Source organism: Poecilia latipinna, unplaced genomic scaffold, assembly GCF_001443285.1.
Source record: "Poecilia latipinna isolate Pla-1442-1.1 unplaced genomic scaffold, P_latipinna-1.0 Scaffold73, whole genome shotgun sequence".
NCBI classification, from domain to species: domain Eukaryota; kingdom Metazoa; phylum Chordata; class Actinopteri; order Cyprinodontiformes; family Poeciliidae; genus Poecilia; species Poecilia latipinna.
In genome coordinates this window covers 178530-194878 of record NW_015112689.1, presented here as the reverse complement: position 1 = coordinate 194878, position 16349 = coordinate 178530, and the positions used below count along the sequence as shown (strand labels likewise).

Below are 16349 nucleotides of genomic sequence, written 5' to 3'. Positions count from 1 at the left end.
TGATCCTCTCAGGCACCGCCGGAGCATCGAGGCTTTAAGGCGGGAGAGGGAGGAGCGCCTCCAGACTTACAGAAGAGCTCGCAGTCTGAGCCCCGGCAAACATCCCCCGCCGCCACAGGAAGCTGATCCCACACCCAACCGCCGCAAAGAATGCCATCGACGACAAGAAGTCACTGGGTGAGACTGAATGTCACTGGATATTAGCAACTTATGGAATAACTTTCATCTGTACAGTGGAGCATTAGGCCCAGACCAATTATTGTTTTTTTTTTTAAAGTTATGTCAAAATATTAGCAGGATATAGATGCAGTATTACCAGAAGAAAGTTGTAAAAACGCTGTTTTAATGAGAAAAAAGTTCTGATGAAGTTATCAAGATCTGATGTAACCAGATCGCTTCGTAGTCTGTGGTTCTTATTTTAAAACAACACATGCACTCTGCTGTACATGTTGCTAATTTAACTGGTGTGGAAGTTTTACTTTATTTGGTATTAAAAAAAATCATCTGTACCACAGTTTACCAGAACCTCCAAGAGAAGCAAGACAGCGCCCACCAGACATTGAGCAGCTGCTGCGAGACTACAGCCGAGCCCGGGAAGAAGCCAAGACGGAGATCGCTAAGGCTCGAGAACGGCTGAGAGAGCGGACTGAGCTGGAGAAACAGAGGATACAGCAGCAGACTCTGTCTCAGGGAATAAAGGTCAGTTGTCCCGTCTATAATTGGCAGAACCATAATTAACTTCCTCCAAGTGTAAAATGACATTGTGGAGTAGCTAAAGATCCCCTCTAGTGAGCTTCATAATCTGTAAGATACTTCACTGTAGATAATAACGCGTTCCTAGTAAATGTTGGACCTGTTAATTTCACTTCCAAATGAAATGTTTGTAGCTACTAGCCATTAAATTTTGATTTTTTAAGAGACCGAAATTGAAGCAGTTTGTAAAAGTTTGAAAAGATGAATTTATATTAGTGTTTTGATACACAAACACAGTGAATCTGACTCCTGCTGACATGATTTTCTCAGGACGACCTGAAGCATCGGACCATAATCAGCAACAGCACTTTGTGCACGGGATCCAGTCTGAGTCTTTCCTCTGGACCAACATCTGGATACAACAGTGGCAACACTACTCAGCCACAGCTGTGTAGCCGAGCAGCATTAAATCAACAGGTTTGCACACTTTTACAGATGATTTGGAATTAAAAACGCTGCTTTACTCTTAAAATTCTCAATCTGAGTGGTTGGAGTATTTTTCCACTGTAAGATGTAACTCTGGCACTTACTGCGTTATTGATGTCTGTTGTTAGAGTTTTGGGGTCCAGGGCGAGGGGTTGAAGCTAAGGACACGGCCTCCCGTCTGCGGTTTCCAGAGTGTGAAAACAAAACAAACATGGCTGTCAGCTCAGGGTAACTGCGCAAGACTCATTTCTAATCCTCAAATAGACATTTTGTAGTTTTACAAAAATTACATCTATTTTACTGTTTACCTTTAAAGAGAAACCTTTTGGTAGAAAGATTGCTTTATGCAGCAGTATTTACAGTAGATTTAAGTTTGTAGTCAAGTCTGAAACTGGTGACGTGTCTTTATTTCCGTGCCTGCTGCATTTCTGATAAAATGTGTTTTATCAGACGTTCGGCTTGAGGTTCCTGTTAGCAGCTTTGATCCATTGATGACTTCCTCTCCGTCGCCCCCTGTTGTTGCACGTCAGCGCACTGCTTCCTTTGGCTCAGTCTCCTCCATATCTACAGCATATCAAGACATCACTTCCACCCTCGTCTGTCGGGCTCTGGCTGAGGTAAAGTTGACAGAATTTTTATTTTTCCTCAGTGCTTCTATTAAAGGTTCGCTTTGTAATTATGTATTTGACAAGTTTTCTATAATACTGGACAGTGTAGCTTTGAGATATCTCTCGAAATACAACTAGCAAAGTTCAAAAACTGTTTAACGATTCTGCACTTAATAATTTTCCATTCAGAATCGGAGATTTAAAAAAAGAGTTGATTTAGATTAGCTTGACTGCTATTCATGCAGGTTCAAAATGAACACTTTCAAATGAAATTACTAAAGTCTTTAAAAGATAAAACCATGAAAAATAAAATCTAAAAATTCGATCATGGAAAGATCTGGAATTTTATAAGGAAAACTGTATGGGAACCTTGGGAAATCAGTGAAAAATGTCTTTTCAGGACTGAATCGAAATGTTGGATTCTGTGGGTTAAGTCAACTTCAGTATGCATGAGAATAGAAAATAACAAACATTAAAGTTATTTTTTTTAAATAATTGCACAGAATGTGTCATGTGTTAGAACTGTGCTCTAATCAGTGAGTTTTGGATTTAAAACCTAATAGAATATAAAATATGTACCGTCTGAATTTTGGGTCACACGGATATGCAATGTTGAACGTTTCTGATGATCATCACATCCTGATGATGCTCCTCAGCCTGTTTATTAGCTGTTATGTAAAAAAAAATAATTGCCAAGATAATTCTGTGTTAAAAAATAAAGGTGGTTGTATAAAATAAGAGTTGTACTAACACTTATTTTTTTCCTAAGAAATCACTGCATTTGTTTGCTATTTTTCTACTAATACATAAAGAATTGAGACTTTTGTGACGTGGTATTTCAGGTATTTGTTCAGAGTTTCAGCGAGAGATTCTTTCTCACCAGGTCCGACTGGCTTCTTTTGGGGATTCGGGTAACTTGTTGAGGGGCAAAGCCTCTGCTGGGTGGAGGTGAGCTTCCTCTGGCTTAACATTTTGAAATACTCTCAGCTTGTAAAAACACTTTCCTCACAAACCTAAAATAAACTAACTAATGTACGTGTGCATCTTACTGAAACATCTTAATTTGTTCAGTCACCAAGGGGAAGAACGAGGAATTCAGGCGTACCACAAATCTTCCTCCAGTCCCTCTGTCCATGGTTTTCTTGGGGTCGGGGAGGTGGAAAGACCCCCGGACAGTTTGTGGAACGTAATCAGCCAGATGTCCAAGAGCCACATGTATAACCAGTCAGTTCGCTCTGTGTGGACACGACCACTAGATGACAGCACTCAGCTGGGTGAGCCAATAACATTCTCCACTCTACCCTACAACCTCTTATAGGTGTGTACATTTAAACATGAAATTTAAGGTGTGTATTTTTATATGAGTAATATTTATATGAGTATATTTTGTTCTTGCAAACTCTTCTCTCCTATGACTGCTTCCTTTCTCCATGTGTTGTTGAATCGTACAACCACATTCACTCTTACAGCTCTTACAAGTTATTGTCTCATTGCGGCTGACTAAAAATGGATGTCACTTTTGTGTAAAATGTTGAAAGTCTGTTATTTATTCCTTCCCCTGCAATTACTCAAAGCTTTTTGTCAACTTTTGTAGAATAGCAATAAAATACTCTAAACAGTAACACTTTATTTGATGGGATGTGCATGCGACTGACACGATACTGTCATAAACGTGACATAACATCTGTCATGATGAGGGAGTTTTCATGAATGTTTACGACTGTTGTCATAAAGTGGAAATAATGACTCTTAATGCACAGTTGACAATTTTAACAGGCTGTTAATGCCCTTTGATGCAACTTTTCATTAATAGTGTCATTATTTACCGAATGACACTTCATGGCAACAGCCAAAACATTAATGAAGGCTCCTTTGTGTTCATAACAGGTGTTATGTCATGTTTATGACAGTGTGATGTCAGTCTTATGCAGACCCCGTCAAATAAAATGTTAACTTGACAATGAAACGTTTGTGGTTGAATGCTATTTAAAGGGCCTCTAAATGTATTTTTTTTATTTTGTTACAGAAATTAGCTTTAAAACACCGTACTAACTGTTCACTATGACTTCGGTATATCTTTGTTTTTTGCACAGTTTACATCCTAACAGACCCGTCTGCCTGCCACCTCAGCCAGCCGCGGGACTTCTGCTGCATCAGCACTCAGGCTAAGCAGGTAAGCCCGGCCGCAAAATCAACCGGGCAGCCCAGATGATTGCAGCCGGTCTCCCCTTGTGTTCAGGTCAGGCGAGCGGCGGCGGCGACTGCACACCTTAATGTAAGGAGAAAATTCCATTTGCTCAGGTTAGATACCGTGCGAGCAGCAGCTCAGCGGCAGCCGGTGGAATTTTCCCCTTGCACTAAATGTACAACACACACTTTATCGACGCCTCACGCTCACTGAACAGAAAGCATGAACGACACTGACCCAGAGGCAGTGTTTGTCAGCTATTTGTTATCGTTGTCAGAGTCGAGTTGCCTCTTAGCTGATCAAAAGGCTTTACCGGCTGTTTTATTGATGGTCTTCTCTCTCTGGCTCAGGGTGGCCTGCGTGTGCTGGCTGTGCAGTCTGTGTTCGAGGAGTCTCTCCCCCGGCCGAGCGTTGATGCTATCCGGGCGGAGATGCTGCCCAGCTGCTGGATCCTGCAGCCAGTCGTACGTGGGGGACAGGAGCTGACCAGAGTCGTTTACTTGCTGCAGGTCAGATATGATGCATAGTTCCCTGCAGAAGTATTCATACCCCATAAACGTTTGACGTCTTGTCATGTAACAATTGCAAAATCCATTGTTAGGATTTAATGTAAGAGACCAGCACAAGGTAGTGCATAATTGCAATGTGACAGGGTGTCTGTGTAGCCTTAAAGTCTTCAGTTGATTTTATCTGAAATTAAGGCCTGAAAATGTCTTAAATTTCTTTAATAATAAAAAAAAAGAAGCAAATTTGCATGAAATACATTAATCACCAGTCATACATTTTGTTGTGGCAGAACTATTTATGTATGCAGTTTTTCCCCCCCAAAAGTTTGATCTGGCTCAAAAATCTTTGTTCCGTTCTGTGACTCGAGGCGGATGAGGCTACTGCTAACTAGCTGCTAAAATACTCTTACTAGCTAGCTAGCTACTTAGCTTTTCTGCATCTATCACGAGTAAGTGCAAACTGTTTTTGTTTTCGTAGCTTGGCGCTACTTGGGTTTTTGCGATGACTGATTGTAGCACCACAGGATCCCTCTACCACTCTTTATACTTACATTTTTTTCTGTCTTAAATTGCATTTAAGCTGGCATTAATAAGGTCTTAAAAAGTCTTAAATTTGACTTGCTGAATCCTGTAGATAACCTGGAAGAAAAAGGATATATGGTTTCCAAATTTTACCTCGTGTAAATTGCAGTGCAGCTAATTCCAGGTCAATTACATGATCACAACACTGAGTCCAGATTTGTGTAATCTTGTCAGTTATTTAGTGATAGTTGGAGAACGTTAGTGAAAAAACAACGAGGCCCCTGATGACTCTGGAGGAGCAGCAGACATCCATAGCTCAGACAATACATCGTCTGCATTGTAGTCCATGATCTGTCACAGATTATCTATAAAGTACTTGCCACTTAATATTGTATGAATGCAGTAAAAATCCAGGAAATGAGAATTCCCTGCTTGGGTTTTGTAGGCGGAGACTCAACACGTGGTATTGACTTCCCGTGCTGATCTACTGCACTATGAGTTTATAGTTCGCTACTGGCAGGACTCTCACTATTAATGAAATTAGTTTCATTGAGCAGAAGCTCATGGATTAGCTTTGTGTAATTGTTGCCAAATATTTAAAGCTGTAGCAGCTGATTCAGGCACAATGAAGTTGATGTGTCAATGCTATGTCTAAAAACAACAACAAGAAAAAGACTTTTCAGAAACGTTCTTGTCCATTTATATATGGTATTATATATATGAATGTAGACATTAACATTGTGTCTTTTGCTTCCTTTTCAGGTCGACCTCGGAACGCCATCTTTTCCTCAGCGACTCTTGAACACGGTTGCCAGGAGACAGGCAGCTGTTATCGCCGATCTCGATGTTTTCCTCGCGCCATAAAACCCGCCAGCCTTGAGCACTTTGACTAGACCGTCACCAGCATGGAGTTCTTCTACATGTGAATTTGCACCTGGATCTTATTTACTTGACTTCTTTATTTCAAAAGGATCTGTCATGTTCCTGACAAAAAGTTGTAGCAGCTTTGTTTTTGTATAAAAATATTATTTTTTTTTTTTTTTTTTATAAAATATTGATATTTTTTATATTTGTACATGAATGCTTTTAACAATCTGTTCCACCAAAGATGCATCAAATGCTTAATAAGCTTATGCTGTTTTAATGTTTCATTCACGTCTACATTTCTCACAGGGATTAAAATTACAATCACTTAGAAACAGCTACAGCTTTAACAATATCGTAGACCAAAATGAAAGATTTTAGTTACTTTTATTCACATTAATTTGATATGCACTGGGCATCACATGCAATCTTTGTGTTTTATTTAATAATTTTCGATAATCGGTCGATAGACAAGGCAGATTTTGTTTCTGTACCTCTGCACATACGTGCTAATACTTCCACATGTGCCTGTTAGGATAAGAAATAACCAAAGGAAAACTTCTCCTCAAACATGAAATTTCTATTTCTCCAAGCAACGCATATGTTTTACATAAGTGCCCTTCATTTTAGTTAAGAATTGATTTGAAATGCTTTTGCTTGCAACAATTGGAAGGCAACATACATGCTTGGTGTTGGGTTAGCGGCGCTGCACAGTTAACAGGCAAACACCTCCTGGAGGAATGAAAGGAAATTATTGCCACTCAGGAGCTTTCAAATGTAATGTGTTTATCTGTAAGAGCACTGAGAACGTTAACCAGCTCTCTGTGGGGAAACTACAAAGAAAATGTCGGAAACTGATTTGGATGTAATAAATGTGAGGGCCACTGCAAGAAGATGAACAACTAAACTGAAAAACTCATGCGCTTGAAACCAGCTGTAGAGGTTTGTAATACGTCGACATGGTGCTCTCTCATTTTACTGTATCGCCTCTTCAAGAAGGGAGTTAATTTTATGACTTTTTCCTCGCTCGTTATTCTCAAAGTCTGCGTTTTTAAAAAAATGTGTTTTATAGTTGTATTGCTTCTTTTAATGAGCGTAGCACAATGCTGTGTTTTACAGCTGCATGCAGAGAACTTGTTACACGTTGATTAACATTCCTGATGAAAAGGTGACACTGTTTTCTTCAGGCTGATCAGAGACCAGTGCTGTCCGGGTCAGCCGTATCCACATGCAAAGCCGCAATATTTAAATGGAGGTTCAGGAAGCTTTCCTGGCTCACAGTCTCACAGCAACCAAAGAGTGACGAGTGATGTGAAGGAACTCAGATTTTTGTTCTGAAATATATTTTTATGAGTAAATATTTCCCAGCGTCATTCGTTTTGTGAAAACGTATTTATATTTAGGTTATCTGTTGTACAGTTGTTTCTTTTGCAATCTATGTGATGCTTTTGGTCACTAATTATCTATTGTTACCTTTTATTTTTGACAGTTTTTGTATTCAAACAATAAATATTTGCAACCGAGGTAAGTTTTGTGTCAAACTGTATAATGTTTTAGCTCATTGCGCCTCAGTCTTGCCATTTTTTTGTAGACAACAAGCTTCTGGCTTGAATATTTGACTACTTTTCTCTGGAGAATCAGATGGAGCTCATAAATTGGTTGATTTCCTCCCATTGTCTCGATTATTTAATGTAATCCACAAATTCAGTTTAAGTGGGGTCAGAGTTTTCCAATTGGCTAATGATAGCCTTTTTTTCCCCACTCCAAAAAAACATTTAAATCTGTGTTCATAATAAATAAATAGGCAGTTAAAACATGTGCATACAGTTCAAAATTCACTTAATGCAGTTTCATCATTGCATTCAAACTAAATACAAAGTGTAAACATCTGACTGTATTACTCACTGATTGTTGTTTACTCATGGATTAATGCACCTGCAGCAGCTTTACTGCCTGTACAAGCCTCCATTCTGGGCCACGATAACGAAGCGGCCTCCTGTTGTCCTGGCTGCTCCACGTGGAATGCAGGGGCAGCTGTGGAGGTGACATTTCTCTGAGGGTCTCTCAGGGTGGGTGGGTGTTGTGTGAGCGCGATTAGAGCCCGAGCTGGGCTGGGTGGTGGTGGGAGGGTTGGGTGGGTTACTGAGGAGATCAGAAGTACCTCTGCCATTTAGAGTCACCAGCTCTTGTCAGGAATGTCCGTCCCCCGCGCGCACAGATCATGTACTGGATGCGCCAACTTTATTTTTAACCCGGCAGGGTGGGTCAGTCGCTGGCTTTCGGAATGACCGCGGAGCGCGCCGTGCCTTCAGCCCCTCTCCCTTGTCCCCCGTGCAGGACCGAGTCCTCTTCCTCCTCCTCTTCCTCTTCCTCGCGCACTGGACATGTCCGCGCGCGCTGACCTGCAGCCCGCCGCTTCAATGGGATTATAATTGGTTTGTTGGCAGGAAGAAAACTGAAGAAACACGCTCAGAGAGGACTAAAACTACTACAATTAAGTAAGTAAATATAAAGCCGAGCCAACTCGCGCTTGTTTATTTAAATTAGTGACTTTTGACATAAACATAATTAAACTACCGCTTACTGAATAGTTAGCACTGCTGTAGTTGTCAGGTAAGTTTACTTGAACCACCTGTTGGTTGGCTATGTATATATAGAGGTGCCCGGGTTATTTTTTTTAAAGAAGTAAATATAAGAGGTATTTCTATTTATTTTAGTTTTGGTTTGAAACTCGTTTTCCTCCCTTCAGTAAACAACTTTGCCAACTATTCAGTTGTTTATCTGGTGCTGCAAAAGGCCGCAGCAGAGTGCGGTGATAAAACTGCGCAAAACTTGGTGCGGCTTTTCAAAACGTCATTAACTATTGAAGAATTAATGGCAAGTTTACAAATCTAGTTTTATAAATTACCTTAAAAAACATACACTGGATACCAGATATTCAAAAGCAAAAACAAGTCACGTAATATTTAATTGTAGTCTCTGAATGCATTTTGAAGGCACTTGTATTCAGTTATCTAAAAATATATAGTTTAAATATCCTAAACTATATTTCTACTATATTAATATATTCAAGAAGTAGATATAATGGTAGGGTTGGGGTAAGAGGGCAAACCCAGGTCAGGTTGTCTGTACTAGCAGACAAATCAACAAAAACGAATCCAATGGAAATTCAAGCGAGTGTAAATGACTACAAAGGGGAAAGAGATCACAAATGATCACTTTAGGTCAGTAGTTATGACAAAGTTTGTTTCGTGGTCTTAGTTTTCCTTATTCTTCATTCTCATTCCACCTTTCTTTTTCATGCGTTTTATGTACGTTCAAAGCCTATAATAATAACTTCACACAAGATTATTCTTCAATTTTATCCATTTTTATGAATAACTCGTATATTTTGCCTGAAAAACCCAAGATAAGAACAACCGTGCTGGCATTCTACTATTGCTTACACAAGCTGTAAAACTGTACTTTTTCACTTTACTTTTCAATTCTTCCTGCTAAATAAATCTTATGTATTTGTCGCTCTTTATAGAAAGCACTTTATTATATTAAACAGAAAAAAAAAATCATGTTCCCTGCTTTAATTGAAGAGTTTCTTCTTATTTCCCTAAAAGGACATGTGCGAGCGTGTTGCTCTGTCTGGACCAGCAGAGCCTTTAGTGTAAACACTCTCCAGAAATTATTTACCATTGATTCCTTTTACCCTTCTCCCAGGACTGAGCGCTCTCTCTCGCCACAGTCAAAGCAATACCGACCACAGCTAAAGATCTCTTCAACAGCTGATGTACATAATCTGTGTGCAGCTAGGATTCGTCCTAATAGCCTCTAGATATTCCAGTTTACGAGCTTCCTCCGTGAAGGAACACGGCTCAGCTTTGTGTTTTAGATCCACTCTCAGCCTGGCCACAGGCCTCAATCTCATCAGCGCGCGAACCCACGCTTCAGTTTCTCAGACACATGCCCACACTGCGGGTCACTCATCTTTGGCCACACCTGTAACATCGCTCTGTTACTTAATCTTGGTTCCACTTTGTGCTGCTCGCCACAATGTGCTGTTTTTTTTCTCCTCCACCCCCACCCCCACCCCCACAGCAATCTAATATGTTTTCTGCTCAGTGTGCAGTTTGGGCATCTGTATACAGCTGCAAGAGTGGGCTTTTTTTTTTTTTTTTTAAACTTAGGTTCAGATCAGGTGCTCTGCTGTTTGCATCAACACTATTTTTAAAACGGACAGAAATAGACGAAGTTACAGTAAATTCCAGTGAGACCCAAGTATGGAAACCAAACTTTTACGGCACGTTGTTTTTGTGCTTAATGATTATTTTATGTTGGTTTCCATAAAAAGTCCAAACGTGTCCTCTTATTGCGATGCTCCAGTAAAATGCATAAAGAGCACTCCGAGGTCAGGCAGCTCTTGGGCATCTACAGGATTTCCACTTGGCCTTTTTTTTTTTTATTTTGCATTGCCTCTCTTGACACTTTCTAACTTATGAGAAATTATCCAGAGGCTCTGACTCAAACACTGTGCAGCTTTAAAACCAGGCATCTGCACATTTCTGTTTCATTACTTTTATTGGTGAAGGCTAATAATAGCTTCAGAAAAGGAAAAAAAAAAGTTTTCTGTGCCAACTGCGTCACATTTATGCAAAAAATAACCATGAAATGAATTTATTCACTAAGATGCAAGCGAGATTTGCTTTTGTGATATAAAACTCGCAACACATCATCATTCTTTCATTGCAAAAGCAGTTTTACTGACCTGCTGCATTCGTCTTTGCTTTAAATGTGCAAATATACATTGCAGATGGGTGCCCTGTTTATTTAAACCCTGTCTTGTTCTAATCCAAACATGATTTTGCAAGCACTGATTTTTATTATATGTTTTTACTGTTGTGTTGTAACACTTTTAGATACTATTTAAAATGAAATACATTGATATTATTATTTTTATTAGTTATATCTGCGTGACTTTAAGCTTCATTCTTTTATAGTCTCTCTGCTTTCCATAAAGAAGAGAAGAAACACAAAACATTCTCATTAAAATAGGAAGGTCCATTCCACTTTTGCACCTCTTTGTACATCACCCAACACTTTCCCTCTAATTGCAAGTGCAACTTTGTTTTTGTGCAACCTATTTAGCACTCTTTATTTGACATTTTTAATATCAGTTATATTTTTAATATAACTACTCACCTAATAGTTTGAATCCAGTGTTTGTTTTTTTTTTTTTTTATAAAAAATAACCCAACTTGATCTGTCACAATAACAAATTTTCCTGGACCCAATAATTATTGTGACAAACGATAATTGTTGTTACTTTGAGGACATTTTCAAATATTGATAATGCTGTGATAATGCATTCACCACTCTCAAAGACCGATAAACTTTAATTTAGCAATGAAGACTTAATACTAGAACAGGAAGTGTTCTTTACACTTTCCTTTAACCATGACAACCACACGCAACAAAATGGAAATAAAAACCACTTGCAAACCATGAATAAAATTTGATTATGATGTTTCTGTAAACAAAATTGCCCTTCAAAAAAAAAAAGAAAGAAAAAAAAAATCAATCATCAGAGAAGAAATTATCGATCTCATTTTAATTTATCACGCTATCGATTGATTTATTGCTTATTGCGACAGACTTAAACCCGGCAGTGCTGAGCGTGTGGTGATGATTAAAAAAATGTTGCAACGGAAATGAAAAATGAATCACTTCTGAACAAACTAGTGAAAATAAACACGCTCAATGGGCTGTGGCCGTGATGTGATGCGTCAGCTGGCATTTCGTGGCTCTTTCCAGGACTGTGTGCATCACAACATCCAGATGCCGGTGGAAAGCTGTTATCCTACTCAGCATCTTTGATGGAAGCTCTCCTCTTTTTCCTGCTGACGGGATAACCTATTGTTAGCGAGCAGGTGTGTTTGGGCTCTTCGTCCTCAAGGACACCAAGTGGAGAGCTCGCACCGGTCCCTGCCTTTTCATTACTCCACACATCCCCGAACGAAGCCGTGGAGACAGCACGCCTCGACAAACGCACTTAATTTGCTGCTATTAGTGTTCACCAGCTAAGCGGAGTCAGTCTTCAGACACGATTAGAGACGGACATGTTTGTGCTCAGCTGACAGGTTGGGGATGGGAGTTTGAGCGGCGTGTAAAGGGGTTTTTACGCCATAGTTCTGGCTAAGGTAATGTGTGCCGTGGCGATAAGGGGATCCCCTGGTGGTGGGTGGAGCGTCCCCGTGCTGATAAGAGACCTCTGCGGAGGACTGATACCGAGCAGAAGGAGGGAGACCTGTAGAACGGCATCATTGCAGAGGACCGAGGGCCTCTTCTCTGAATACACTGAACAGACAAACGTGGGACTTCTGCAGAAAGAAACTAGTGATTATTTTGAATGAATATTTACACACACACACCAGATTCTGACATTTCTGACAAACTTAATGCATTGATGAAAATAATCCATTCGTAATGGATGTAGGATTATGTCAAAATACCATAAAATACTGTAGGGTGAATTAGGGGGCAGGAGGATTGTTTATTTTAGATTTCTTGATTTCAGTTTGTTTTATCTTGGAAAAAGTATTCATAGACCTTAAGCATGTTCACGTTACAACCACAAACGTCAGCATATTTGATGAGTTTTAGTTTGACGGCAGAAAGAAAATCATGGGGTAAAAGAAGGAAAATAATACAAGATTCAGAAAGTTTCACACAAATAAAAAGTTGAAAAGTGTAGGGTGCAGCTCTATCTATATTTATAAATCTATATATTTATTCTTCTGAATCAGTCTTTGCTGCAGTTTCAGCTGCAAATCTTGGGAAGATCTTTACCAGTTTTGCTCATCTAGAGATCATTCTTCTTTGCTCAAATTGCTCAATCTCAGTCAGATTGGATGAATGGGATCTGTACCATTCACTGTCATGTCTTACCACAGATTATCATACCTCACAGATTTAAGTGTGGACTTTGACTAGGCCATTTTAACACACAAATACACGCTGGCTCATTCTATTGCAACTCCAGCTGAGTGCTTAGGGTTTATCCTGCTGGGAGAAGGGAAATCACTTGCAGACTCAAATAGGTTCATCCAATAAACTCTGACCACTTTGCCCGTTTCTGCTGAGAAGCATCCCTGGAACATGATAATGCCGTCGCCTTGTTTCACTGTGGGGATGATGTGTTCAGGGTGATATTTAGAGATAGAGTCTCAACAATAGCCTTCCCTTAAAGGTCAGATTTGTGGAGTGCACAGATAATAGATATCATGTCAGCTGTCAGCTCTTACCTGAGTTCAGGATCTCTGCAGCTCCTCCAGAGTTTCCATGAGCGTCTTTGGCTAGTTCTCCGGTCGATCAAAGCTTGAGATATAGATTTCTAGCTCAAACTTTGTTCTGCTCTTTTGTCTTAATGTTTCTGTTTGTTGACATTTGCTCTCTGACAAACCTCAGAGGCCTTCGTAGAACAGCTGCATTTAAACTGAGTTCAAGTTACACATAGGTGACTCTACCTACTAATGAGGTGGCTTCTGAAGGTGATTGGTTGCAGTAGATTTTATTTATGGGTAAAGAATCAAAACGGGATTGAAGTTTAAGGCGTATGAATTCTTCTCCAGGACAGTTTCATTACAGCAACTCCAAATTAAATCCTCAGTGAGGGCTTTTTTTTTTTTTTTAAAGTCTGGAAATAAAAAACATAAAGTATCCTTTGTATAAAACTGTAATGCACATAAATTGGACTCTCCCGCCTTACTTCACTTTCCTTACAAATCCCCACCGACGGACTCGCACACTTCTGCGTTTCAAACTACGTGAGCAGCATCACTCGAAAGAAGGCGGTTTCATCATCAAGCCCTGCTCCTCACAGGGGTTGTCCTACCCCTTCTCCCCCCACCGTGCAGCTTGATAAGAGAGTTATGCTGCACACAGATAGAGCTATCTAAGTGGCTACGCTTCAACCCGCCATTCCACGCAAAGAATACACAGACACCATCTGGGCCGTCGCGCAGAGTGACACTCACAAAATGGAGCAGCGGGTGGAGGAAGAAAAGCAGGAGAGACGGTGGGCCCTGCTTCAAGGGCTTATTTGCATGTTGTTTCTGGACAAATAAAAAATGTTTCTTAATGTCAAAAATGTTTGCAGAAAAATCTATAATTCTGGTGACAGGTAAAGAAGTAATGTTTTATAGATGATGTAGTTGAATGAAATATCAGCTATAGACACATTTTTGTGGCCAAAATGTTCGAAACTCAGTGTATGGATCAAAAATAATTAATTTTTGTTGACAGGAACAGAGATTTTTGGAATCCAGACTTATTACCCCGTTGAGACATTTTTTTTGTAAAGCCGGGCCTGTGCCGCCACCGGACCAATATACTTAAATGAGCTTCACCTATTTCTTGCCAGAATCCTGAAAAATTACAATAATTTCAAGCTTGGGATCTGATTATTTTTATAATGAAAAATGAAATAAGCTGCTTGTTATAATATTATTCCACCCTGAACTAAATAATCCATCAAATCCATCATTAAATGCCCGACACGAATATGACACGCACGCCGATAACTGCTGCATATATTCAACATACAAGCAACTGGAGCAGCATTTCCTGCTGGAAGCACTCATACAAATCCATGAACCCATCTTTTTGTAGAAACCAGTCACTCCACAAACTGCACCCTGCACTAATCTATTGTAACTTGTTGTTTATCTGTTTTAGACTTTCTCCACATTCACCGCCCGTCCTGCCGTTTGACATCTCTCCGCCTGCGTCTTCACCCAGAGCAACAGAGGACGCCGCCCGCCGTCCCGCCGCCCGCCCGCCACGCTGGCTACCGCCATGACTTCCACCACGACTTCCACCACGGATTTTGACAATGTGGAGATCACGCAGCAGTACAGCCACATCAACACCCGCTTCGACCTCTCTGATGAGGAGCTCGACAATGACAACAGCTCAGCCCGGCTGTTCGAGCGCTCACGCATCAAGGCCCTCGCAGGTGAGCGCCTGAATAGTAAACAGGCTCTGTCCTCCATGACAGATTCTTGAGATGAAAGTCTAGCAGTGTGGGAAGGGCGCAGAGGGTGACCCGTAATGAGAGCGCAACTGTGTAACTTTGGCCGGGTTGAATAAGCTTAAATGAAAAGCACTATCACTTGAAAAAACAAACAAACAAAAAAAAAACAACAACTTCATAACTGCTCCATAGCTCATATTTAAATCTTCAGCTCCACACTGTTTGTTTGAAAAGTGTGTTTCCGTGTGGATTTCTGTTATGGTATCACACACACTCTCCTGGCAGCTGAGCCCTGACTCCGATTCACACCCTCTACGAGTAACCGGGATCACTTGCACATTCTCTGAATGTCCACAGTCTGACCGATCTGGACAGCTGCCCTGTCCGTCTGCCTCCCATCGCACGAATCTCTTACATTTCTGGCTAAGCCGGTAGGCCGTGGCCCACCTGTGGGTTCGGCTGCTTGGGATTTTAAAATGGACGTGGATGGACTCGTGGTGAAAAAGTTGAGGTTCCAGGTCACACTATTTTCACGTCTTTGAAGTTAAAAATACAAGAGAGGTTAAAGATGAATGGCTAACATATAAATGCACTCTGAAGAGAAGGAGCTTGTGTTTGGGAGCCGCTCTCTCAAACTTTCTTACAATATGGATGAAGTATTTGTTGCTTCACTTTGAAATGAAGCAACAAATAGTGCTTCATTAGTGCCTCTGAGAGTTTTGTAGCTGGTGTAACATTACCTTTTGATGCTCAGCAGCTTGTGTACATTGAGTTCACGCCGCTTTTATTCTTGAAAGCAGCATGGGCCGAGAGTAAGACTGTGAGCGTCTATATTGTGTAAAGCTACAACATCAAATTCCTGTGTGATTCCTTGTGTTCTGCGGCTCATTCCACCGTCTAATGCTGTTTTTTGGCTGCATGCAGAAATACCTTTGGCAACAGCAATGTATAAATACAATAGTTTTTTTTTAATGATTTTTCTTTAAAATCGTTCTCTTTCATCATTAAGGAAGAGTTTTGGCACTTTTTAAAGTTTTTATTAGTTCTTTGAGGATTTTTTTCTGCACAGTTTTTCCCGCCTGTCAGTATTTCAATCGGGTTGAAGTGATTGAATTAGTCAATTAGCTCTGACTAAATCTTTTCAGCCAATTGGCTGCTGCGTTTTTGATCAATGGGCTGTTGACGACCTATTGTTGACCAATTCAGCTACAGTTGGCTCTAAAGTACTTTAGCTTGCCCATCAATTGTTTGTCTACAATCATGTAGACTCAGTGAATGTGGGATATTCATGTACTGCGGCTGCAAAATGAGCCCAAATCATCACCCTTCCACCACCATGCTTGACACTTGGTATGAGGTGTGTTCTTCCAAACACCGACAAACACCTTTTTGTCATTTGTTCAAAAGTTATCCTTTTCCGAGACATACTTGTTCAGCTTTTTTTCCCCCCTAGACAACAC

General features: G+C 40.3%; 2 protein-coding genes across 4 annotated transcripts in view; both read left to right on the top strand.

Annotated features, from left to right (window-relative positions):
* The window catches only part of stard9 (StAR-related lipid transfer (START) domain containing 9), a 43950-nt gene extending 36555 nt beyond the window's left edge, over positions 1 to 7395 (top strand). For both annotated transcript variants that reach the window (XM_015016439.1, XM_015016431.1), the window contains exons 23-32: positions 13 to 177; positions 516 to 699; positions 1024 to 1170; positions 1308 to 1407; positions 1630 to 1796; positions 2671 to 2735; positions 2859 to 3061; positions 3881 to 3960; positions 4326 to 4484; positions 5766 to 7395. In XM_015016439.1, the coding sequence (XP_014871925.1) occupies positions 13 to 177; positions 516 to 699; positions 1024 to 1170; positions 1308 to 1407; positions 1630 to 1796; positions 2671 to 2735; positions 2859 to 3061; positions 3881 to 3960; positions 4326 to 4484; positions 5766 to 5867 (1372 nt within the window). In that variant the 3' untranslated portion in view covers positions 5868 to 7395. The remainder of the gene's footprint in view (positions 1 to 12; positions 178 to 515; positions 700 to 1023; positions 1171 to 1307; positions 1408 to 1629; positions 1797 to 2670; positions 2736 to 2858; positions 3062 to 3880; positions 3961 to 4325; positions 4485 to 5765) is intronic.
* Positions 7396 to 8024: 629 nt separating this feature from the next.
* Positions 8025 to 16349, top strand: part of sptb (spectrin, beta, erythrocytic) — a 43701-nt gene continuing 35376 nt past the window's right edge. The window contains exons 1-2 of one of the 2 annotated variants that reach the window (XM_015016422.1): positions 8025 to 8365; positions 14655 to 14871. In XM_015016422.1, coding sequence (XP_014871908.1) covers positions 14712 to 14871 — 160 coding nt within the window. In that variant the 5' untranslated portion in view covers positions 8025 to 8365; positions 14655 to 14711. Of the gene's footprint in view, positions 8366 to 14591; positions 14872 to 16349 lie in introns of both variants that reach the window. The other variant, XM_015016413.1, reaches the window with a different exon arrangement.